Source organism: Scyliorhinus torazame, chromosome 3, assembly GCF_047496885.1.
Source record: "Scyliorhinus torazame isolate Kashiwa2021f chromosome 3, sScyTor2.1, whole genome shotgun sequence".
NCBI lineage: Eukaryota > Metazoa > Chordata > Chondrichthyes > Carcharhiniformes > Scyliorhinidae > Scyliorhinus > Scyliorhinus torazame.
Genome location: NC_092709.1, coordinates 237,879,508 through 237,906,039, shown reverse-complemented (window position 1 = coordinate 237,906,039; position 26,532 = coordinate 237,879,508). Strand labels below are relative to the sequence as shown.

Here is a 26,532-nt window from a genome sequence, read left to right as displayed (position 1 = left end):
GCATCCTCAACTTGTCCCTCTACATATATTTGTATCATCTGCAAACTTAGCAACAGTGCCCTCAACTCCTTCTTCCAGATCAGTAATGTGTAACGTGAATAGTTGTGTTCCCAACACTCTAGAGTCTCTAGAGTTTAGAAGAATGAGGGAGATCAAATTGAGATATACAAGATGATAAAATGTATAGATAAAGTAGACATGGAGCGGATGGGGCATTCTAGAGAGGTCATAGTCTTGAGATAAGAGGTAGCAACTTTAAAACAGAAACTTCTTCTCCAAAAAGGTTGTGAATCTGTGGAACTTGCTATCCCAGAGTGCGGTGAATGCTGGAACAGTGAGTAAATTTGAGGAGTTAGTCAGATTTTTAATTGGTAATGGGTTGAAAGGTTATGGAGAACAGGCAGGATGGTGGAGTTAAGGCCAGTATGAGATCAGCCACGATTGAATGGCAGAATAGACTCGATGGGCCAAGTGGCCTAATTCTGTTCCTATATCTTATGAATTTATGAACTAAGATGGTGGATGGATTGGCAATGGAGTGGATTGTTTTGAAATGGGTGGTGTCAAGCTTCTTGTGTGCTGTTGGAGCTGCACTTAACTGGACAAGGAATATCTCCTTACAGTTGTGATTTAATTGTGCCTTGTAGATATGTGGACAGACTTTGGGGAGTCAGTAGGTGAGTTATTGCCAGGTGAGAATTTCCATATTTATATGGCTGGTACACTTCAATGTCTGGGTCGCCCCCAGGATATTGATGCTGGGGATTCAGCTACCTGGTGCCACCGTAAATGAAGTGGGAAAATGTCCAACATGGACTAAAGATAAAAGGTCACAGTTCTGACTGCATTCGATTCTCTTTTGATGAATTGTGCAAAGTCTCAGCCTGGATTTAGATTTCACTTATCTTTCCCCCAAATCCTGCGGGAACTTTAAAGGAAGGGTCTGCGGTGCTGGAGGCAGGGCAGGAACTGATGCAGAAAGGAGCTGAATACCCCAATTTGCCAAGTGTGTTGTCCCCTCCCCTCCCCTCTCCCAATCCCCTCCCCTCCCTCGGACCGTTTCGCTGACAGTCCTCCCGAATCCGCTCCTCTCTCTTTCCCCTGCACAATGGAGTCTGTGCCCGCTTTCCTGCAGAAATCCTGGACGCCGAAAGGCCGAATCTTTGCTGTCTTCGCGTGTATGTTGCTCTGCCTGGCCGCGCTCGGCGTCCTGCAACTCAAACTCTTCAAACCCAAACACAAAGACTTCTACTCTTTCCAAGTCCTGAGTTCCAAAGGGAAGCCCGTCTCCCTGGAAAAATACAGAGGCAAAGTGAGTTGCATCAGAAGCTTGTTGGCTTCTTCGCGGTTTATCAACCGGTTTCTACACGAGTCGCTTATTTTTCTATAGTGCGGTGTGTAAACCTATCGGCGTTTGCTGTTATTTTCTGTTTAGTGTGGGTGATTGTATTGAAGAAAGTAGATTAACGTCTGCATTTTCTTTCCAGTCACACCCATTACTTTGATGATTTGTCTTTTGTACTGGGTGAAAATGATCCCCGTTCTTCTTCAAGGTCGATTGTCTTGCATTTGTCAGCAGCTCTTGCAGTTGAGGTCGGTTTGTGCATGAAGAGTGAGTGAGTGATGTTGTTCGCTCTGTGCTCCGTCCCCTGCAGGCTTCTCTAGTTGTAAACGTGGCGAGTAAGTGCGAGCACACAGAGAAGAACTACCGGGCCCTGCAGGAGATGCAGAGAGAGCTCGGGCCCATGCACTTCAACGTACTGGCATTCCCCTGCAACCAGTTCGGAAAATCGGAGCCCGCCACCAACTCCCACATCGACAGCTTCTCCAAAACCAGTCATGGAGTCACTTTTCCTGTTTTCGGCAAGATCAAAGTGTTGGGCAACGAGAGTGAGCCTGCATTTCGCTATCTCATCGGTAAGGCAACTTCGGCTTGATTAAAACATGCCTTGTAGTCCCACCTTCATGTTGACAGAAGAGTTTGAAACAAAACAATCATCCCCTTAGAATCCATAGAATCCTCTCAGTGTAGAGGTTGCACCGACTGAAAGAGCACCCTACCATGTCTCCATAACCCCAGCCACCCTACACACCTTTGGACACCAAGGGGCAAATTAGCACAGCCTAACCATCTTTGGACTGTGGGAGAAAACCCGCCAGACATGGGGAGAATGTGCAAACACCACACAGTCGCCCAAGGCCAGAACTGAACCCGGGTCTCTGGCGCTGTGGGACAGCAGTGCTAACCACTGTGCCACCCATTAGAATTTAGTTGTTAAATTGTCTTTTTCCCTGTTATTCTTTCATGGGATGTGGGGATCGCTGGCAAGCCGGCATTTGTTGCCCACCCCTAATTGCCCTTGAACTGAGTGGCTTGTTGGGCCATTTTAGAAGGCAGCTAAGATCCACACTGCTGTCGGTGTGGAGTCACATGTAGGTCAGCCAGGGTAAGGATGGCAGATTTCGTTCCCTAAAAGGGATTAATGAACCAGATGGGATTTGGCAGCAATTAATGGCTATTTCATGGTCACCATTACTGAGGCTAGTTTTATATTCCAGATTTATGAAGTGAATTTTAATGCCACCAGCTGCCCTAGTGGGATTTGAACCCATGTCCTTGGACCATTAATCTGGGCCTCTAGATTACAAGGACAGGAACACCACTATGCCATTGTCTCCCTTAATTTAATCCATCTTTTCATGACATTAAAGAGAACTGATAAGGTAGAGAGGGAAACAATTTCCGCTGGCTGGAGAGTTGAGGACTAGTGACATAGTTTAAAAGTTAGATCCCAAGTCTTTTGGTAGTGCTGTCAGGAATCACTTTTACATAAAAAAGATTATAGAAATTTCGAACTCGGTGCGACAAATGATAATTTATGCTAGCACAATCATTCATTTTAAACCAGAGGTGAGAGATTTTGTTCACCAGAAGTATTAAGGAATATGGGTAGATGGCATTAGGTCATGGATAGACTCGATAGGCCTACTTTGGTTGCTATGTTCCTCTATTTTTCTTCTCATCAATGAGACTTAGCTCCTGCTCCTTGCACCCAACGTACCATCCTGACTGATAAAGTAATTGGTTCCCTCTTCTTAGGCATTGCCTCCCTATTTCAAAATTGCTGTTCACTCCTTTTCAATAAGCTCAGGTCCCCCTTTTTTCACGAACTAGCATCTCATTCCTAAATATTTTTCCAATGCTAGATCCTTGAATATGTTGTTGTCTCATCAATCTTTGTCCATCCCTCCTTACTCGAATCTAACCAATCAGGTGTCCATGCCTCACAAACATCAAAAGAGCCCTAACTTAGGTGGTAATTGGTATCCTCTGTAATTGTGACCAAGGTGCACTATGGCTCCTTGGTCTCTCCCCAGCCTTTAATACCATCAACAAAACCGTCCTCCTCCATCACCTCCTCTGAGATTCAGGTGCAAGTGGCCACTGTCACTTAGTCCAGTCTTACCATCAAATCAGAGTCAGGGATGGGTTTCAAATCCCATCTTCACACTGTTACCACAGGAAATAATCAAATACGATCTGAGGGCCCTTTCTCTTGCTTATCTAGATGCCTCACTTTGGGGATGTGATTGACAGACATGGGGTACATCCATATTGATGACACCCAGTACTGCATCTTCAGTGCCAAATCTTTTCTTTGGCATGGTGTCTGTTTTCATCATCCATCACCCTTTGACAATCAGTGGCATTACCATCACTGAAACTCCCACTATCAACATTCTGGAGGTTACCATTAACCGGAAACTGAACTGCACTAGTCATATAAATACTGTGCCTCCAGGAGCAGGTCAGAGGTTGGGAATCCTGCAGCAAGTAACTCACCTCCTGACTCCCCAAAGCCTGTCCACCACCTACCAGGCACAAGTCAGGAGTGTGATGGAATACTCTCCACTTGCCTGGGATGAGTGCAGGTCCAACAACACTCAAAATGCTCAACACCATCCAGGACAAATCAGCCCACATGATTGGCACCCCATCCACAAACATTCATTACTAACTACAAGATGAACTGCAGAAACTCATCAAGCTCCTTGAGCAGAACTTACCAACTCCACAACCACTATCATCTAGAAGGGCAGCTGATACATGGGAACACTGCTGCTTGGAAGTTCCCCTCCAAGTCACTCACCATCCTAACTTGGAAATATATCACCGTTCCTCGTTGTTGCTGGGTCAAAATCCTGGAACTCCCTCCCGAACAGCACTGTTGGTGTATCTACACCACATGGACTGCAGTGGTTCAAGAAGCTGGCTCACCACTACCTTCTCAAAGGTAGTTAGGGATGGGCAATAAATGCTGGCTGTGCCAGCGATGCTCACATCCCATGAATTAATTTTTTTAAATGAAGCTTGTTGGGATGTTTTTCCATGTTTAAGGTGAATTGTTAAAGACCACCATTGGCAGCTCTGCCTTTGCTCTGAAATTCATTCCCTCAACTTGTCCACCTCTGTACCTCTCACTCCTCCTTAAAATCTACCTCTTTGACCAAGTTATTGGCCACTTGTTGCAATTACTTATTATGTAGCTCAGTGTCAAAGTTGCATGATATAACACCTTGGGATGCTTTACTGAACCAAAGATGCTATATAAATGCAAGTTACTGTCATTTTTCTTTGCCAATTTATTTTAAATGCGTTACCTCCTCATAAAACAGTAGAATGAGGAATTGGAGCGAGCACATTTGATATTTATGCAAAAACATGGCTGACTGTATTATTTTACTTTAATATTTTAAATGTAATCTGATAAAATTAATCAGAAGATACCATGGTTTAATTTTAATTTGCGTGACTTATTAACACTTCTGTATGATAAATTATATACTGGAATAGCTGTCAACTACCAAATACCACGGTGCAAAATCACACCCTATCAAATGAAAGATCAGGGTGGACAATGCAGCTGTTGAAATAAATTGAACATTGAATTTTGATTTTTCTGTGTAGTTACAACTACATAGATCAAACCTTTTTTTTGTCAGCTTGATATTTTTACTGGTTAATGTGGTTGGAAAGACACATATAAGATGCATCTAGAGGATAGCTAGATTTCCCCATGATTAAAATGTTCCTGTTATTCACACATCAACATTATTTGATTCCAGAACAAGAATTAAGTTGTTAAAAAGCTCCTTCGTGTGGCACTGTAATTCTTGGACAACCTGAATATTATAAAACTAGATTAGCATAGAAGATAAGTATGGGTTGGCCATAATACACGATTTCTATTCCCAAGTGACCTGACCCAACTCCGGTATAAACAAAATATACAATCATTTCCAACAAACCCTTCTCTGTCTATGCCATCTCTCAGATAGGTCATTAAAAAGCTAAAAAAAAATCTCTGCTGGAAAATAAGCTAATGTGACAGTAGGTGGTTTCGCTGATGTCATTATGTAACTATTTTTATTCTAAATTGCAATGTTATCTCCATGAAATGCAAATTAAAATATGCAGGGACATAGTCCATGGATGAAATCAACTGAGCTAAACTTACAGGCCAATTTACCTGCCTGAAATCTACAATGACTCACACTAAGATGTTTCTGCTTCCGGCTGTACACTTAAAGGTGTTCTCTCTATTGCCCTTTTGCACATCAACTGTAGACAAGAAATCGCAAATAATAAATAATGTATACTAAGCGGAGGTTTCAAGGCTGATGCAATGTATAACTCCTGAAAATATTGAATCTTATTTAGTTACTGCTAAATGTAATAACATCTTGTTAGACAGTAACACTTACCATTGGTCCAATTTGAGCATTGATATGATCGTGGAATGACACTTTAATTGACTCTGAATTACCCCCCCCCCCCCCCCATAGACATGCCTTCCTACTTTCTAATGGGAATAGTATATGCTTTTAATTACAACAACAATTTGCATTTATGCAGTGCCCTTAAGTTAGTCAAACATCCAAAGATACTTCACAGGAGCATTATCAAACAAAATAATTGTTTTTATAGAGTAAATAAGGAACAACTGTTCCTGAGGAAGAAGGGTCAGTAACAAGTAGCGCAACATAAGATGACTGTCAAATGAACCGAGGAAGCATATTTTAAACAGTACGTTGTTGTGATCCAGAAGACAGTGTCTGAAAGGGCGATGGAAGCAAATTCAATACTAATATTCAAAAGGGAATAGGAGCAGTACAGGAAGGGAAGTATGTTACAGGATAATGAGGAAAGAGTAGGGGAGTGAGACTTAATGGATATCTGTACTGAGGAACTGGCACAGGCACAATCAGTCAAATTGCCTCCTTGCACTGCATCATTCTAAGATTTCATTTTAATAAATATTTTATTGGGGTCTTTTTGGTTTTACAAAATAAACAACATACATAAGTCTATAAACATAGTGCAAAAAGCCTGCTTCCTCCCTTACAGGTCCCACCTTTATTAACCCCCTACTCTAAACTAAACTAACCCCCCCCCCTCCTCCTGCTGACGTTTAATTTTCTGCAAAGAAGTCAACGAACGGTTGCCACCTCCGGGCGAACCCTAACAGTGACCCTTTCAAGGCGAACTTGATTTTCTCCAAACAGAGAAAGCTAGCCATGTCAGATAGCCAGGTCTCCGACTTCAGGGGCTTTCAACATCGTCTCCGGGCCACCAGGGAAGCAAAGACCAGAATGTCTGCCTCTTTCTCCTCCTGGATAACCGGATCTTCCGACACCCCGAAAATCGCCACCTCCGGACTCGGTGCCGCACTTATTTTTAACACCGTGGACATGACGGCTGCAAACCCCTGACAGAATCCCCTGAACTTTGGGCATGTCCAAAATATGTGGACAATGTTCGCTGGGCCCCCCCTGCACACCTTGCACAGCTATCTTCACCAAAGAACCTGCTCATCCGGGCCACTGTCATGTGAGCCCGGTGAATGACCAGGCTGAGCCTGGCGCATGTTGTGGACGTGTTGACTCTACTCAACGCCTCCGCCCAGAGACCATCCTCTATCTCTCCTCCTAACTCCTCCTCCCACTTGCGCTTCAGCTCCTCATTCTGCATGTCCTCTGACCCCATGAGTTCCTTTTAGATGTCAGAGACCTTCCCTTCTCCCACCCACACTCTGAGTCTACCCTATCCTGAATCTCCCTTGGTGGTAGGAGCGGGAAGGTTGAGACCTGCCTACGTAGGAAATCCCGCACCTGCAGGTACCTAAATTTGTTTCCCCTCACCAATCCAAATTTCTCCTCAAGCTAGGAAAGCTCCCCTCTAGAAACATATCTCCCACCCTCTCAATTCCTGCCCTCTGCCATCTCCGAAACCTCCCGTCCATCTTTCCCGGTGCAAACTGGTAGTTATTACAGATTGGGGTCCAGACTGATGCTCCCTCCGCTCCCACATGCTTCCTCCATTGCTCCCAGACTCTCAGGGCTGCCACCACCACGGCGCTGGTGGAGTACCATGCCGGCAGGAACGGCAGAGGCGCCGTTATCAACGCCCCCAAACTGGTGCCCTTACATGAGGCCACCTCCATACGCTCCCATGCCGACCCTCCTCCCACCACCCACTTCCTGATCATGGCTATATTCTCCGCCCAGTAATAGTTACTGAAGTTTGGCAGCGCCAGCCCGCCCTCTCCCCGACTCCGCTCAATCATCCCCTTTTTTACTCGCGGGGTCTTGCCCGCCCATACAAAGCCAGTGATAACTTTGTTAACCCATTTAAAAAAGGTCCGCGGAATAAAGATGGGGAGACACTGGAACACAAACAGGAATCTCGGAAGGACAGTCTGGACCCTCCAGGTAGTGACAACGGGAGCGCATCCCACCTCTGAAAATCGTCCTTCATTTGGTCCACTAATCGTGCCAGATTAGATTTGTGCAACCGTTCCCATTCCCGCGCCATTTGGATGCCTAGATACCTAAAACTACCCCCTACCACTCGAAACGGCAGTTCCCCCAGTCGTCTTTCCTGTCCCCTTGCCTGGATCGCAAACATCTCACTTTTCCCCAGATTTAGTTTGTACCCCGAAAACCAGCCAAATTCCCCCAGAATCCTAATGATTTCTTCCATCCCCTCCACCGGGTCCGATACATACAGGAGCAGGTCGTCTGCGTAAAGTGAGACTCTGTGTTCCACTCTCCACCAGACCAACCCCTTCCAGCCCCTTGAGGCTCTCAGCGCAATTGCCAGCAGCTCTATAGCTAGCGCAAACAACAGTGGGGAGTGGGGGCACCCCTGTCTCATCCCCCGATGCAGCCTAAAATAGTCCGATGTTGTCCTATTTGTCCGTACGCTGGCCACAGGAGCCTGATACAGCAAGATGACCCAGTCAATAAAGCCCCGCCCAAATCCGAACTGTCCCAGTACCTCCCACAGATATTCCCATTCTACTCGATCAAAAGCTTTTTCTGCATCCATTGCGATCACTACCACCACCTCCCTACCTTCTGGGGGCATTTAGCAACCTTCTTACATTGAACAACAACTGCCTTAGCGAACCCCTTCTGGTCCACCCCAATCACGTCCGGAACACAGTCTTCAATCCTAGAGGACAAAATTTTGGCCAACAGTTGGTGTCCACATTCAATAGGGATATTGGCCTGTAGAACCCACACAGCTCCGGATCCTTATCCCGCTTCAGAATCAGCGGGATTGTGGCCTGTGACATCATCGGGGGAAGCACCCCTCTCTCCCTTGCCTCATTGAATGTTCTCATCAACAGCTGCCCCAATATCCCAGCGAACTTTTTATAAAACTCCACTGGGTACCCTCCGGCCCCGGGGCTTTACCCGCCTGCATTGCCTTCAGCGCTCCGTTATCTCTTCGATCCTGATCGGGGCCCCCAGCCCTTCTACCAGCTCCCCGTCCACGTTCGGGAAATTCAGTCCCCCTAGGAAGTACCTCATCCCCTCTGGCCCCGGTGAGGGTTCTGACCCACACAGCCTACTATAAAACTCCTTGAATGCCTTATTCACCCCTGCTGAGTCTCCCACCAGGTTCCCGTCTCCATCCTTTACTTTCCCTATCTCCCTGGCTGCCTCCCTCTTTCTAAGCTGCTGTGCAAGCATTCTGCTGGCCTTATCTCCATGCTCATAAATCACACCCCTCGCCTTTCTCAGCTGCTCCACCGCCCTCCCTGTGGTTAACAAGTCAAACTCCGCCTGTAGCCTCCGCCGTTCCCTTAAACGTCTCCCTTTGGGGTCTCCGCATACCTCCTATCGACCTGTAGTATCTCCGTTACCAGTCGGTCTGTCTCTGTCCTGTCTACCTTCTCCCTGTGGGCCCGTATCGAGATCAGCTCCCCTCTAACCACCGCCTTCAATGCCTCCCAGACCACCGCTGCCGAAATTTCCCCCCTGTCATTGACCTCCAGGTAGTTCTGAATACACTTCTTCAAAGGCCCGCACACCTCCTCGTCTGCTAAAAGCTCCACGTCTAAACTCCAGTGCGGGCGCTGATTACTGTCTTTACTAACCTGTAGGTCAACCCAGTGCAGGGCATGGTCTGAGATTGTGATCGCCGAGTACCCCGTGACCACTACCCCCATCAGTAGAGCCCTGCTCAGAATAAAGAAATCGATCCGGGAGTACACTTTATGCACGTGTGAGGAGAAGGAGAACTCCTTTACTCTCGGCTGCCCAAAACTCCATGGGTCGTGTCCCCCCCCCCCCCCCCCCCCACCACCTATCTGCTCCATGAACCCTTTTAGCTCCTTAGCCATTGCTGGCACCCTGCCCGTTTTTGAGCTTGACCGGTCTAAACCAGGGTCAATAACTGTATTGAAGTCCTCTCCCTTGACCAGTTTATGCAAATCCAGATCCGGTATGTTCCCCAGCATCCTCTTTATAAACTCCACATCGTCCCAGTTTGGCGCGTATACATTTACTAGTACCACCTGCACCCCCTCCAGTTTCCCACTGACCATAATGTACCGGCCTCCCCCATCCGAAACTATTCTTCCCGCCTCAAACACCACTTGCTTGTTGATCAGGATCGCGACCCCCCTAGTCTTCGAGTCCAGTCCTGAGTGAAAAACCTGTCCAACCCAACCTTTCCTTAATCTAATCTGGTCAGCTACTCTAAGGTGCATCTCCTGCAGCATTACCACGTCCGCCTTCAGTCCTCTCAAATGCGCGAACACGCATGCCCTCTTGACCGGCCCATTTAACCCTCTTACATTCCAGGTGATCAGTCTAGTTGGGGGTGCTCATCACCCCTCCCCCCCCCCCCCTTCGCCGATCATCCATCCCCTCTCTTGGGCCAGACGACAGCCCGCACCCCCACCGGCCCGCCCCCAGGCAGCCTCCGCCCCCGACCTCCTCACTGTCCCTCAGCAAAAGTCCCTCCCTTGTCAGCAGAACATTTCCACCGCCCCCCCCCCCCCCCCTAGTAACAGCACAAAATAAATCAACCCCTTTGATAAGCCTAACATCTGCTCACCCCCCACTACGCTTCCGTAAGCTAGCCCGCCCAGCTAGCTTGGTGGCTTAAAAAAAAGGATCAAGCAAAAGATCCAGCATCTGAACAAACACACCTCCATCCCCCAACAGTGCAAATGCAAACTTTACCTCACTCAGCTCTGCAGCTGGCCCCAGATCCATACAGCAGGCATAACAAATAACTCCCGAAAAAGCAAGAAACAAGAAACTTTTTTGAAAAACATGAACACTACAGCAAAATTCAAAGCTCTCAGTCCAACACCAGTCCTTTCCTTTTCACGAAGTCCAGCGCTTCCTCAGGCGACTCGAAATAGAAATGTTGCTCCTCGTGTGTGTGGGCTGGATACAACAGCCCGAACTTCACCTTTTTCTTGAAAAGGGTCGACCTGATCTGGTTAAATGTCGCTCTTCTCCTGGCCACCTCCGCACTCAGGTCTTGACAGATCCGCAGGATACTCCCATTTTCCCATTTGCAGCTCCATGTCTGCTTGGCCCACTGTAAAACGCGCTCCTTATCCAGATATCTGTGGAATCTCACCACCATTGCCCTCGGGAGATCTCCCAGTCACGGCTTCCTCACAAGCGCTCTGTGAGCCCTGTCCACCTCCAAGGGTTGGGGGAATGCCCCATCCCCCAGCAGCTTCTCGAACATGGCCGCTATGTATGCCCCAGCGTCCGCTCCTTCGGATCCCTCCAGGAACCCAAGGATCCTCAAGCTCTGCCAACGGGACCTGTTCTCTAGGTCCTCCACCTTCTCCAAGAGCCTTTTCTGCTGGTCTCTTAGCATCCCCACCTCCAACTCCATCGCTGTTTGATGTTCCTCCTCATCAGCCAGCGCCTTCTCTACTTTCTGGATCGCCCGATCTTGGGCATCCAATCCAGCCGCGAAATTGCCTGTTTAATCGGGTCCAAGCAGTCCTGCTTCTGCTTGGCGAAGCCCTCCTGGGTAAATTGCATCAACAGCTCTGTTGACCGCTGGGTCGACAAGCCAGAGTTCCGGTCCTCTGCCATACTTCCTCCCGGTACCGGCAGCTTCAGCCCAAGCCTTCTCTGTCCTTCTGTTTCTGCCTTTGCGAGCACTTCTAGTCCTCCTCTCAATGCACCGATGTGGTAATTCAGTTCACAATTGCCTCTGTCATCAATTTTTCAAATCAAGTTCGGTAAAAAATCGGGGGGGAAAGGTCCAAAAGTCCAACCCGAGCGGGAGCCACCAAATGTGTGACATACTCCTTCATAGCCGCCACCGGAAGTCTGCATTATTCTATGATTGATTGTAATGAATAGAAAATTATGAGCAGCACCCACATAATTTCCTGAGTTGGATACCCAGAAGATGAGGCATCCTACAACAAGCTCCAAATTCTGCAAGGAGCATAGATGGCAACATCCACAAGATCTCACCATTTAAATACATTTGAGATAGATTTATGAACTAACCAGGATGGTCAAATGATCCACTAACCAAATTTATACCGAGTTTGATATGGGCCTGGTGTTATATTCCACACAGTTTCAAATCCAGATCCTTGAGGGGGGCTCACACCTTCCTTCTGACTTCATTTGGCAACTTTATCATCACCAAAAGCAAACCATCTCAGTGACAATAATGTAGTATAAATTAACTCTGTGTATTATGTATGGGCGGCACGGTGGCACAGTGCTTTGCACTGCTGCCTCACAGCGTCAGGGACCCAGGTTCAATTTCCGCCATGGGTGACTGTGTGGAGTTTGCGCGTTCTCCACATGTCTGCATGGGTTTCCTCCGGGTGCTCCGGTTTCCTCCCACAGTCCAAAAGATGTACAGGTTGGGTGGATTGGCCATGATAAATTGCTCCTCAGTGTCCAAAGATGTGCAGGGGTTCCAGCGAGTGGCCTAGGTAGGGTGCAGCTTCAGAAGGTCGGAGCAGACTTGATGGGCCAAATGGCCTCCTTCGGTGCTATAGAGATTCTATGGATTTACTCCTATGCTCAAGTTCCTGTCACAATTTAAATTCATTGCCTGCTCATTTGTAAATTTGTATGTCAGAAATATAGTGAAATGAACTGCTGTGGTTCAAGTAGGCAGCTCACCACTACCTTCCCAAGTGCAGTTAGGGGTGATAAATAAATGCTGGTCTTGTGGCACAGCAGGTAACATCCGTGCAGAAGCTCGGGGTTCGAGTCCCACCCCAGGACTTGATGGCCAAGAAGAGGGGTTCGTATCATGGTCAGACAGGTTTTGTGTGTGAACTTGCAAAATCCTTACAATGGCTGGCGGTAAGAGCGGGAGAGACACCTCATCAGCCATGCTTGATGTGGAGTGGTGACCTTCAAGCGTTAAATCCCTGGTGATGGAAGTCTGCCTTAATTCACCACTAGATGCAGCAAGAAAATTGGATGGAATAAATGCTGGACCAACCAGTGACACCCAGACCCCAGAAACAAATGGAAAAACGGATTGCCTATGGAATCCCACTTTCGGGATGCCATTTTGAACAGTGAACCGACCCCTCCTCGTCACTAGTGACCCCCTAAATAAAGAGACCCCCCACAGATACCCCCTAAATAAAAAGACCCCCAGAAAAGAGACTTCTGTCTGGAAGCCTTCCCAGAGGGGAGACCCCCTGTCTGGAAGCTAGAGAGCAGTCCAGATAGAGACAGGGGTTTTAAAACTCAACTTGGCAATACATCTGCTGACTCGGACAGAGGAAGCAGCACCTGTCAATTCCTGGAAAGTGAAAACCAGTCAGCTGTGTTTAAACCCCATCAGATCTTTGATCTGCAAGCCGTTCATTCATATATCTTTGATATTGATTTTACTAGACTGTGCTTGACAGCTTCCACACTCACTCAGCTGTCAGTGTTGTTCCATTCATCTCCTTCCCGATATTTATTTATTTTAAAATAAATTTAGAGTAACCAATTCCTTTTTTCCAATTAAGGGGCAATTTAGCGTGGCCAATCCACCTAGCCTGCACATCTTTGGGTTGTGGGGGCGAAACCCATGCAAACACGTGGAGAATATGCAAACTCCACACGGACAGTGACCCAGAGCCGGGATCGAACCTGGGACCTCGGCGCCATGAGGCAGCAATGCTAACCACTGCACCATCCTTCCCAATAGTTATAAACATGAAGCTTTGATCGATCGTTGCTAGACCATATTAAAAAGAGTTAAGTGCTTTCCATTCTTCTCCCTTCAAGTTTGACTGACTTTGAAGTCGTCAGCTAACAGATAGCACTTAACTGTTTAATGGGTCCAGGAACTGTCAATCGAAGCATGATGTTTATAAACATTGTGGAAGGAGGTGAATGGAACAATGCTGACAGCCTTGTTCCTCAACCCTTGGGGCCTTGAGGCATCACCGTGCTCCTGATGTGGTCATCATGACTGGTTTTCACTTTTGAAAACCAGTAATGATTTGTTCCGGAATGATGTCACACCGCCAGAGTGGGAATTTACATCATATGAGCAGACACTATGGCAGACACTAATTATGTTAAAACATATTTAAAATAATGGAAATCAGATTCACCCCCCACTCTGATCGGCGGAGGGCGTGGAAGATCTCATACTGAGGTCTGGCCTGTGCAAACCCCATTTAGACTCTCTCACAGGATTTAGAGGCCATAATGGGACTTGCACCCTCGCCGAGTAGAGCCGCTAGATCATGCGCTGTATCACAATGGTATTACTTTTTCTGTAGTTAAACACATAGCAGCAAACGTGCAGGCATAAAATGAATTATTCCTATGTGGAATAGTCTTGGGGCATGACTTAACTAAATGGAAACAAAGTCCCATATCCACCGCGTTTAGCCGCCTGTTTCACGGCGCTCGAAGCGCTGAGAAACACCCCGCTATTTAATGCGCCCCAGGTTAGTTAGGGGGCCTGAGCAAGGATTGTGCGGCCTTGTCCCGTTTTCTGCACTGACAAACTCATCGGGAGATCGGGACTACATTTTTAAATGGCATCTCAATCTCCAGAGCCCACGGCACAACCCCAGACCCTACCTGCCACCCCCCCACCCAACTCCTAAGAGGGGGTCCCCGCCTGCAACCCCAACCTGATCACTGTCATGTGAAAATGGCAGTTTGGCACCTCAGCAGTGTCATCTTAGTACCCTTGCAGTACCCCTGGCAGCACCCCAGTTTGATGGCAGTGCCACCTGGGCACCTTGGCAGTGCCAGCCTGGCACCGCCAGGGTGCCTGGGTGCCACCCTGTCCAGAGGGCAAGCACCTGTGGGCCTCCAATCCCCTGGGAGACCCCCTTGAGTGCCGTTTGTTTGGTCCCCATTTGTGGAGACAAGTACTGAACGACGTTCACCGGAGTTCTCTGTGGCAAAGGGGATAGATCCCAATTCCTCAGGTACTTCAGGAAACTGTGTATTAGAGTGAGACTAGCTGTCTTGTCCCAATATGCAGATTTACCAAAAAGTGATTAGAACCCGCGGGGCACTGCGAGCCAGGTAGATCCCGGGAGCTGGGTCTCCCGGCGTCTATCAGCCATGTTGCGCCATGGCACACTGCCTTTCAGGTGCAACATAGCCATTCGATCGCACCCTTGGAAATCAGAATGATCATCAGCTCCAGCACTCTCGGTAGCACCGGAAATCAGTAGGGCACTGCCAGAACTGGAGGGAGAAGGCCGAGGAGGAATGTGGTTGTCCAAGAAGGTAAGTTGGGGTTTTAGGTCAGGGACGAGGGAGAAGGAAGAGGGTGTTGGGGTGGAGCCCCGATACACACAGTGCACCAGCCTAATATGGTGACCCCCCCCCCCTCCCTATTCCTTCCATCTTTCTTTATGTAGGCTTTAATGGCTGGCCCACCTCCATATAGGCAGTGTATTATTCAGATTAATAAGCTTAATTACAAACCTAAATGAACCTTAATTATTTATTTATCTATGACAGGCAGGCTGCCAATTTCGGCACCCATCCATCTGCCATATTATGGGGAAAGCTCGGGGGTGAGCAGGAAGGTAGTGAGCTAGCCAATTTATGTGCTCCACGACTGAAGACACACCTGGCAAGGCCACCTAAAATCCAGCCTGTTGCTCAAGCTGGGTGTCAGCTTTGTTGTCTTTTGCTGCACAGCCTCAGTGCCTGGATAATCTTACCATACTACAGCACTCAAAAGTGTAAACAGTACTTCTTCAAATTGAATTTATGTCCAATTCCTCTGGTTACACTAGATCATACAACTGACACACTACTGTTTCCATGAGCTCTCCACAAATGCCGACATCCTCTGCTGTTCTGTGATGTTTTGTAGCCTAGGGCCATTTCTTTTATATTCGTACTGTTTATTTCCCTTCCATAGTCTCATTACCTTGTGTGTGTCAAGGGAGTTCTTGTTCAAGATTCTCTTAAGATTAACGTGCAGGTTCAGTCGGCAGTTAATAATAATATAATAATTGCTTATTGTCACAAGTAGGCTTCAATAAAGTTACCGTGAAAAGCCCCTAGTCGCCACATTCCGGCGCCTGTTCAGGGAGGCCGGTAAAGGAATTGAACCCACGCTGCTGGCCTTGTTCTGCATTACAAGCCAGCTGTTTAGCTCACTGTGCTAAACCAGCCCCTCAGCTTGTTTTGGAAGGCAAATACAATGTTAGCAATCATGTCGAGAGGGCTAGAATACAAGACCAGGGATGTACCTCTGAAGCTATATAAGACTCTGGTCAGACCTCATTTGGAGTATTGTCAGCAGTTTTGGGCCCGATATCCAAGGAAGGGTGTGCTGGCCTTGGAAAGGGTCCAGAGGAGGTTCACAAGAATGATCCCTGGAATGAAGAGCTTGTTGTATGAGGAACGGTTGAGGGCTCTGGGTCTGTAGTCGTTGGAGTTTAGAAGGATGTGGGGGGATGTAATTGAAACTTGAAGGATACTGCGAGGCCTGGATCGAGTGGACGTGGAGAGGATGTTTCCACTTGCAGGAGAAACTAAAACCAGAGGACACAATCTCAGACTAAAGGAACAATCCTTTAAAATAGAGATGAGGAGGGATTTCTTCAGCCAGAGGGAGATGAATCTGTGCAACTATTTGCCGCAGAAGGCTGTGGAGGCCAATTCACTGAGTATCTTGAAGACAGAGCTAGATAGGTTCTTGATTAATAAGAGGTTATGGGGAGAAGATCGGAGAATGTGGATGAGAAAAATATCAGCCATGATTGGTGGAGCAGGCTCGATGGGCCGAGTGCCTAATTCTGCTCCTATATCTTATGGTCTTATGGTGTGCCCTATGCACTCAGAAACCAATTTCCAACCTACACAGATCTCTCTACATTTGTTCTGCTTGTCCAACTGTGTAAATAAAACTCCTTCCTCATAGTTTTAGTATCATCAGCTATGAGGAGCGGTTGAATAAACTCTTTTTTTTCTCACTGGAACGACAGAAGTTGAGGGGCGACCTGATAGAGATCTACAAAATTATGAGGGGCGTAGACAGAGTGGATAGTCAGAGGCTTTTTCCCAGGGTAGAGGGGTCAATTACTAGGTGGCATAGGTTTAAGGTTCGAGGGGCAAGGTTTAGAGGAGATGTACGAGGCACGTTTTTTACACAGGGTAGTGGGTGCCTGGAACTCGCTGCCGGAGGAGGTGGTGGAAGCAGGGACGATAGTGACATTTAAGGGGCATCTTGACAAATACATGAATAGGATGGGAATAGAGGGATACGGACCCAAGAAGTGTAGAAGAGTTTAGTTTAGACGGGCAGCATGGTCGGCACAGGCTTGGAGGGCCGAAGGGCCTGTTTATGTGCTGTACATTTCTTTATTCTTTGTTCTATCCCTAAATCATAGAATCATAGAATTTACAGCGCAGAAGGAGGCCATTCGGCCCATCGAGTCTGCACCGGCACTTGGAAAAAGCACCCTACCTAAGCCCACACCTCCACCCTATCCCTTTATCCCCACCTGACCCGACCTTTTTGGACACTAAGGGCAATTTAGCATAGACAATCCACCTAATCTGCACATCTTTGGACTGTGGGAGGAAACCGGAGCACCCGGAGGAAACACACGCAGACACGGGGAGAATGTGCAGACTGCGCACAGACAGTGACCCTGGTGCTGTGAAGCAACTGTGCTAACCACTGTGCTACCGTGCTGCCCAAACTTAGCTTTAGTTCTATCTCCTTCTTCAGTTCATTTATAAAAACTGCAAGATGCAATAGCCCCTGTATTAATCACTCTTGTTCCCTTGCTAGTCTGTCGCTTTTACAGGTTTAGTCAACTGTAAGTTGACCTCAGACATTTGCCTCCTGGTCTATACCTTCTTAACCACAAAAAACTAATTATTTATGCATCCTCTCTTTTTTTTAAAAAAACTTTTAGATACTACAAAGATGGAACCTCGATGGAACTTCTGGAAATATCTGGTTAACCCAAAGGGACAGGTGATAAAGGTCTGGCGAACTGAAGATCCCATGGCAGCCATCAAGCAAGAAGTGTCAGAATTAGTGGCAAACATCATTTTGAAAAGAAGAGATGAATTTTGAAACAGAACAGCTGTGTCTGACAGCTACCTCTTGCTTTCAATTTCAAAAAGAGTCATCAGCCTTAAAGCTCACAGATCCTGTAGCAGTTTAACTTGGCAGTGAACGTCACTGAGATCTGAAATGTCCAAATACATGAAGATATTCTGGGATTTCATATTGGATATTTAAATCAAAAATTATTCAGTTACTTCCAAATATTTATACGTACTTTTGTTACGATGGAAGTAAGTCATCTTTTTACAGTGAGCAGAAACCCATTGAAGTTTACATGACCTGCTTTGCTGAAGGTCTGATAATACTTTTAATAGATACCATTCCAGCATTGCAGGTCATTGTCACGGGCTGTGGTAATCCTAAAGTCAATTTAAATTGTTTATGGGTGTAAAATAAGATAACCACTAAGAATGATCAGAGTACCGTTTCCAATTCCAACTGATGTGCAGTGCAGTGTGCAATTTCAGGTCTCATTTGTAAACACATTGTATGCCTTTTGTTTAATGGGACATTAGAATGTCATGTACATTGGCTCAGATCCTGCAACGTACAAATTAATGTCACAAAACCCAGATTACAAGTAACCATGTTGGCTAATGAAAATCATTGCAGTGAAGCAGCTGTGCTATCTGCTCCAGAAGACAGGGCTGCGCAGCCAATTGGGTATGATTACATACATTTCGGGGGGGAATTAGTTAATAGCATACATTGGTTAATAATATGGTCATCGATGCATCAGAACATGCCTCATTATTTGCAAACTTGACAAAGCAGTAGGAAAGTCATCTTTTTGGGTGACAATTCCCTTTAAATATCTAGATACACCAGTTGTTCACTATTTTTATACATTTCATCATCACACCTGTACAATACATGGATCACTAGGTTTCTATTCATGTTCATACCACTGCAACATTCATTTGCAGATTGTATCTTCATAGTTTTAATTTGAACAATCTAATTCACTCATATGTTTGCACTGTACTGGTCAAGTGCGCGTTTAGTATCATATTTTTACACATTCCTATGAGTGATCCAATTATTTTTATCACTAGGCCTAGGACTGACAGTGTACCGAAAGAAAATCTTCAACTTCCGGTATGTTCCTGGGCGACACGGTGGTGCAGTGGTTAGCACTGCTGCCTCACGGCGCTGTGGACCCGGGTTCGATCCCGGCCCCGGGTCATTGTCCGCGTGGAATTTGCACATTCTCCCTGTATCTGCGTAAGTCTCACCCCCACAACCCAAAGATGTGCTGGGTAGGTGGATTGGTCGCACTAAATTGCCCCTTAATTGGAAAAAAAATTGAATACTCTAAATTATTGTTTTTTAAACTTCTGGTACGTTCCCTTCAGCACTTAAATGAATAGATGCAGGTTAGGGATACTTCGATTCAGTAAAATAAATCTTCGTAATGCACTCCTTGTGTTATGACACTGTCTCAAATGAGACCACTTTTTTCATTACAACGTTTGTGTTGTCCTTTTTCCGTTCCTATGTCATCCCTCAATAAATAATTAAGTTGTGTTGTATATTGGATAAAATAGCAGCTCGGCAAGAGTGTGAAAAGATTAACACACATTCCTAGTGTCCTGATGACGTTCATTAAATGTTTACATAGCTCACCTTTATCATTGAAGGACCTAATGTGTGAGATTGTAACAATTCAATTTGGATGAGTGATTTACCCGTATCAAAGAAACAGAATTATTTCTAGTATGTGCTTCATATCATGTGGTCGAAGGATCTTTTTCATGACTCTAGTTGAAGCTGATTATTCTATCAGATTTGATATGACTGGGAGGCTGGTTAGCTCAGTTGGGTAGAAGGCTAGCATGTGGATCAGATTAACGCCAAGAGCACAGGGTCTGATCCTCATTCTGGCTGAGGTCGACCCGAAGCCTGCCTCCTCACCCTGCCCAAAGTAAAAAAATCACTGCACTTTGCCATAATAATAATAATAGCTTATTGTCACAAGTAGACTTCAGTGAAGTTACTGTGAAAAGCCCCTAGTCACCACATTCCGGCGCCTGTTCGGGGAGGCTGGAATGGGAATTGAATGGAATTGAACCCGCGCTGCTGGTCTTGTTCTGCATTACAAGTCAGCTGTCTTAGCCCACTGTGCTAAACCAGCCCCTGGTACCATGCTGTGGCAAATAATCACCAAAGGCCTGCCTTTAGGCAGAAATCTCAACAAGAAAAATGAACAACTGCATCCCCAGGCTCACAATGTAGCTAATAAAGTATTTTGAGTTTACTGGACTGTCACTATTTGGGAGGATTGGGGAAAGACCAACACACTACTTGTATCCATCTTGAGATGACAAGAGTTTTAGGAAGACTCACCCATCACCATTACGGCCCCTTCCTCCCAGGAACTGCACTATTATCTCTATGTCTGTGCTATTCTTTCCTCTTTCACTTAAAATATCCCTTACGTCACAGAAATGTACAGAGCAGAGGGAGGCCCTTTGGCCCATTGTGTCTGGACAGGCACATGTATCATCCTTTCTTCTAATCTACACTGTGTCGCTGTTATTTTTCTGCATCCGTTTCTTTCTATCTCTGTGTTTCTCTCTTAAATACACTCTTCTGGAGCAAAACAATAGAAGAGTGCAAGCAGAAGGCTGGTCAGGGCTGCCACTGAAAGGAAAGCTGCAAATAGAATAACTACAGTGTGGTTGGATTCAGCATTGGTAGACATTGAGCTTGAAGTCATCAGTTATGTGCTTGCCATTGATCTGCTACACACGCACATGCATTATTTTTTTTTAACAAACAATTTTATTGAGGTATTTTTGGCATTGTGAACAGTAACAATATACATTAGTGTGCAAAAATCAATTACAAAAACATAGTGCAAATAACAGTTCCTCTCTCGCAAATAGACCCGCCTATTTTTCCCCCCTACTCTACACTATTCTACCCCCCCCCCCACCCTCTCGCTGACGATTAGTTCCCCGTGAAGAAGTCAATGAATGGTTGCCACCTCCGGGTGAACCGCGATAGTGATCCTCGTAAGGCGAACTTGATTTTTTCCAAGCCGAGAAAACTTGCCATGTCCGACAGCCATACTTCGGTCTTTGGGGGCTTTGAGTCCCTCCAGGCCAACAGTATTCGGCGCAGGGCTACCAGAGAAGCTAAGGCCACAACGTCGGCCTCTATACCCTCCTGGACTCCCGGGTCCTCCGACACCCAAAAAATCGGCACCTCTGGACTCATCACCACCCTTGTTTTCAGTACCCGGGACATGACGTCCACAAATCCCTGCCAGTACCCCCTGAGTTTTGGACACGCCCAGAACATGTGGACATGGTTCACTGGTCTTCCCGCACATCTAGCACACTTGTCCTCCAGACCAAAGAATTTGCTCATCCGAGCCACCGTCATGTGGACCCGGTGAACTACCTTGAACTGAATCAGGCCGCGCCTGGCACATGTTGCGGTTGCATTTACCCTCCTCAGAGCGTCTGCCCATACGCCTCCCTCCAACTCCCCACCAAGTTCCTCCTCCCATTTGAGTTTCAGTTCCTCGGTCCCTGTGTCCTCCGCTCCCATAAGCTCCTTATAAATATCCAAGACTCTCCCCTCTCCTACCTCTCCCCTGAAAACTATCCTGTCCTGGATTCCCCCCTGGATTCCCCTTGGTGGAAGCGTACGAAATCCCGCACCTGCAAGTACCGAAAGTCATTTCCCCTTGCCAGCCCGAACTTCTCCTCCAGTGCCCTCATGCTCGCGAAGCTCCCTTCCAGGAACAAGTCGCCCATCCTTCCCACCTCTGCCACGCTCGAAACCCGCCATCCATCTTCCCCGGGACAAATCGGTGGTTGTCACATATTGGGGACTAGACCGACGCTCCCACTTCCCCCGCATGCTTCCTCCATTGGCCCCAAATCCGCACAGCCGCCACCACTATAGGGCTGGTGGAGTACCTGGCCGGCGGGAGCGGCAGAGGAGCCATGGCCAGGGCTGCTAAGAAGGTGCCCCTGCACGAAGCAGCCTCAAACCGACTCCGTACCCACCATCCATTTCCTTATCATGGCTATGTTAGCCGCCCAGTAGTAGTTGCTGAGATTCGGCAACGCCAGTCCCCCCTCACTACGGTTCCGTTCCAGCATCCCCCTCTTTACCCGCGGGGACCTCCCCACCCAAACAAATCCCAGGATGATTTTATTGATCCTTTTAAAGAATGACCGCGGAATAAAAATAGGGAGACACTGAAAAATAAACAGGAATCTCGGGAGGATCATCATCTTCACCGTCTGTACTCTCCCCGCTAGTGACAGCGCATCCCATCTCCGAAACTCGCTCCTCATTTGCTCCACCAGCCTGGACAAGTTCAACTTATGCACCTGCCCCAGTCCCGCGCCACTTGTATCCCTAGATACCTAAAACTTTCCCCAACCAGCCTAAACGGTAGTTCCCTCAGCCTATTCTCCTGACCACTCACCTGCACCACAAATATCTCGCTCTTTGCCATGTTCAACTTGTACCCCGAAAACCGGCCAAATTCCCCTAGGATTTCCATAATCCCATCCATCCCTGCCACTGGATCCGACACATACAAAAGCAGGTCATCCGCGTAGAGCGAGACCCTGTGTTCTACCCCCCCCGACCATTCCCTTCCATCCCCTTGCCGCTCTCAGAGCAATTGCCAGCGGTTCTATGGCCAACGCAAACAGCAATGGAGAGAGTTGGCATCCCTGTCTTGTCCCACGGTATAGTCGAAAATACTCAGCTGTCGTCCTGTTCGTCCTTACACTAGCCTCCGGGGCCTGATATAGCAGTCTAACCCAGTCCACAAACCCAAACTGTCCCAGCACCTCCCATAAATAGTCCCACTCCACCCGGGTCAAAAGCCTTTTCGGCATCCATTGCCACCACTACCTCCACCTCTCTGCCCTCCGGGGGCATCATAATCACATTGAGTAGCCTTCTTAGGTTGGCTACCAACTGCCTGCCCTTTACAAATCCCATTTGGTCCTCCACAATCATGTCCGGTACACAGTCTTCGATTCTGGGCGCCAGGATCTTGGCCACTAGTTTAGCGTCAACATTAATCAAGGAGATTGGCCTATAGGACCCACAGGCTTCCGGATCTTTATCCCATTTTAGTATCAGCGAGATGGTGGCTTGCGACATCGTCGGGGGTACCACCCCATTGTCCCTCGCCTCGTTAAACACCCTAACCAGCATCGGCCCCACTATCCCTGAGAACGTTTTGTAGAACTCCACTGGATACCCGTCCGGCCCCGGGGCTTTACCCGAGTGCATGGCCTTCAGGCCCCCCATTACTTCTTCAGCCCTAATCGGGGCCCCCAGCCCCTCTACCATCCCCCTGCCCACCTTCATTGGCCGGGGCATTGAGCATAAGAATTGGCAAGTCATGTTGCAGCTGTATAGAACCTTAGTTAGGCCACACTTGGAGTATAGTGTTCAATTCTGGTTGCCACACTACCAGAAGGATGTGGAGGCTTTAGAGAGGGTGCAGAAGAGATTTACCAGAATGTTGCCTGGTATGGAGGGCATTAGTTATGAGGAGCGGTTGAATAAACTCGGTTTGTTCTCACTGGAACGAAGGAGGTTGAGGGGAGACCTGATAGAGGTATACAAAATGATGAGGGGCATAGACAGAGTGGATAGTCAGAGGCTTTTCCCCAGGGTAGAGGAGTCAATTACTAGGGGGCATAGGTTTAAGGTGAGAGGGGCAAGGTTTAGAGTAGATGTACGAGGCAAGTTTTTTACGCAGAGGGTAGTGGGTGCCTGGAACTCGCTACATGAGGAGGTGGTGGAAGCAGGGACGATAGTGACATTTAAGGGGCATCTTGACAAATACATGAATAGGATGGGAATAGAGGGATACGGACCCAGGAAGTGTAGAAGATTGTAGTTTAGTCGGGCAGCATGGTCGGCACGGGCTTGGAGGGCCGAAGGGCCTGTTCCTGTGCTGTACATTTCTTTGTTCTTTGGGAAGATCAGCCCATCTAAGAAGCGCCTCATCCCCTCCGTCCCTGTGAGGGGTTCCGAGGTATACAGCTTGCTGTAAAAGTCCCTGAATACCCTATTCAATCCTGCCGGGTCCACTGCCGTCCCTATTCCTAAGTTGCTGTGCAAGCATTCTGCTGGCTTTCTCCCCATACTCATACACCGCGTCCCTTGCCTTTCTGAGCTGCTCTATGGCCTTCCCAGTGGGTAGCGCCCCCAGCTCCGCCTGCAGTCTCCGTTGTTCCCTAAGTAGCTCTGCCCTCGGGGACTCCGCATATTTCTTGTCCATCTGTATCATCTCCTGAACCAGTCTGTCCATCTCCGCACTGTCCGTTCTGTCCCTATGGGCTCGGCTTTTGAGATCAGTTCCCCTCTCACCACCGCCTTTAGCGTCTCCCAGAGCACCGCTGCTGAGACTTCCCCCGTATCGTTGACCTGCAGGTAGCTCTGCATGCCTTTCCCCACTCTCTCACACACCCCTCATCTACCAACAATCCCACCTCTAACCTCCATTGTGGGCGCTGGTAACTTCCTTTGCAGACCTGCAGGTCGACCCAATGTGGAGCATGGTCCGAGACAGTGAGCGCCGAGTATGCTGTATTCCTCACCCCTACTCATAATAAAGAAGTCAATGCGAGAATAAACCTTGTGAACATGTGAATAGAACAAGAACTCCTTCCCCGTCGGCTGACTGATTCTCCAGGGGTCTACCCCCCCATTCATTCCATGAACCCCCTCAGTTTCCTTGCCATTGCCAGGACCCTGCCTGGAGCACGACCGATCCAGGTCGGGATCAAGGACTGTATTAAAGTCCCCACCCATAATCAGCTTATGCGAATCCAAGTCGGGGATTTTCCCCAGCAGCCTTTTGATGAAATCTACATCATCCCAGTTTGGAGCGTAAACATTCACTAGGACCACCCTCACCCCCTCAAGCTCACCCCGGACCATGAGAAATCTACCACCCCCATCAGCAAATGTGCTGTCCGCCTCAAATTGAACCAGTTTGTTAATCATGATCGCGACCCCTCTGATCTTAGCGTCAAGCCCCGAATGGAAGACCTGGCTAACCCAGCCCTTCCGTAATCTAATCTGGTCCGCCACTTTCAAATGTGTCTCCTGAAGCAACATTACATCCGCCTTCAGAGCCCATAGGTGCGTGAACACACGTGCCCTCTTGACCGGCCCGTTTAACCCTCAAACATTCCAGGTGATCAGCCTGGTTGGAGGGCACCCTGCACCACACCCCCCCCCCCCTCGCCGATCAATCCCCCTTGGGCCCACCCCCTGCCCATGTGCCGCGCCTCCCCTGGTCCGCCTCTTGGCAGCTCCCACCCCCGACCTCTTCCGTCTTACCTGGTTCAGTTCCCTCCCTCGTCAGCAGATCATCTTCCCCCCCCCCCCCACCCCCCAGCAACAACCCCCTGTAACCTAACCCCTGCCATACTGGCTGTATACACACCCCCCACCTCACTCCCATTGACTATCTCAAAGCAGCTAGCCTGGTGACTCTCAACTCCAGCGCCACCATGTCTCCCACCAATTGTCCCCCCCCCCCCATCAACACCACTTCCCCAGAACAGCCCTGTTCGAGCAATCGCTCTGGGACCGAAACAGAAAACAAACAAAGAACAAAGCTTGCCCCCCACACTAGTGCAATTCAAACTGTGTAATGAGGTGGGCGCGACCACCCATCCCCCTCCCCACATTACCAGAAAAATAGCAAAAAGAACCCATACCGCCCCCCAGCACCCAATAACTTAACCTTTAACTATGACTTTGGCTTTAACTTTAAAACTTTCAAACAGGCAAAAACAAACACAAGAACACCCCAAATTTTAAGTACAAGAACATGCCAAACGACATCGCTACGCACATGCATTATTAACATTGACCCTAGATTACAGAGATGAGGATAGGTATATTGTATCCTGCTTAACTGAGAAGGATGCATTCAGGGTTCGAACTGTGAACTTTGATGGGAGCAAAAGAGCCCAGAGCACCAGGATGTTGGGATGGGTAAGTTGATGGATATGGGTATGACCTTTCTGTGTATTTTTGAATTTCAGATGAATTACTGTGGTTATGTTGAATTTGCAAGATTAATTAACAAGTTTTTTTTAAATATGAAAAGCTTATTTCTGGTGAGACCTGTACGTGTACTCTGTGTTCAGAAACTTTCACTGCTTCTGTTCAATGACAACAAATATGATCAACATTTCAGTACTCCATGTATTAACTGTGATTATATAAAAATGGAACAAGGACCATGAAATAAAAGGTCAAATATTTGATCTAAAGAAATTTCTCTCTATGGCAACCCTCTGTGAAGGATTCTGTTTGGCGAAGTTGTATATTTGTGTGTATCGCAATATGACTCCAATCCTTGAGCTTTGCATAAAATATCTTCAAAAATCAATAAACACATTATTTTGAATATTTGTTGTGTTTTGAGTATTAGCATTAATATGAGCTTTAATTCCACATTTACAATACACTTGGTTGGAGATTGTGGTGATTGTCCCTTTAAGGGCAACACAGCAGAGTAAGGATCACATGGCCTGTGTGACCCTTAATTTGCTGTGTTGCCCTTAACGGGTCAACCACCACAGAGACGCCATGATTGGAGCATATTATGTTCTAATATCCATGAAGAAAATTGA

General features: G+C 47.5%; 2 protein-coding genes across 2 annotated transcripts in view; one reads left to right on the top strand and one right to left on the bottom strand.

The window, feature by feature from the left end:
- The window catches only part of LOC140409414 (cell division cycle protein 20 homolog), a 147,376-nt gene that overhangs the window by 107,254 nt on the left and 13,590 nt on the right, over positions 1 to 26,532 (bottom strand). The window lies entirely within an intron of this gene.
- On the top strand, positions 1,028 to 26,306 carry LOC140409011 (probable glutathione peroxidase 8-B). Its single transcript, XM_072497039.1, has 3 exons — positions 1,028 to 1,312; positions 1,656 to 1,917; positions 17,727 to 26,306. Exons 1-3 carry the CDS (start codon positions 1,109 to 1,111, stop codon positions 17,888 to 17,890), a joined length of 630 nt encoding a protein of 209 aa, XP_072353140.1. The 5' UTR covers positions 1,028 to 1,108; the 3' UTR covers positions 17,891 to 26,306.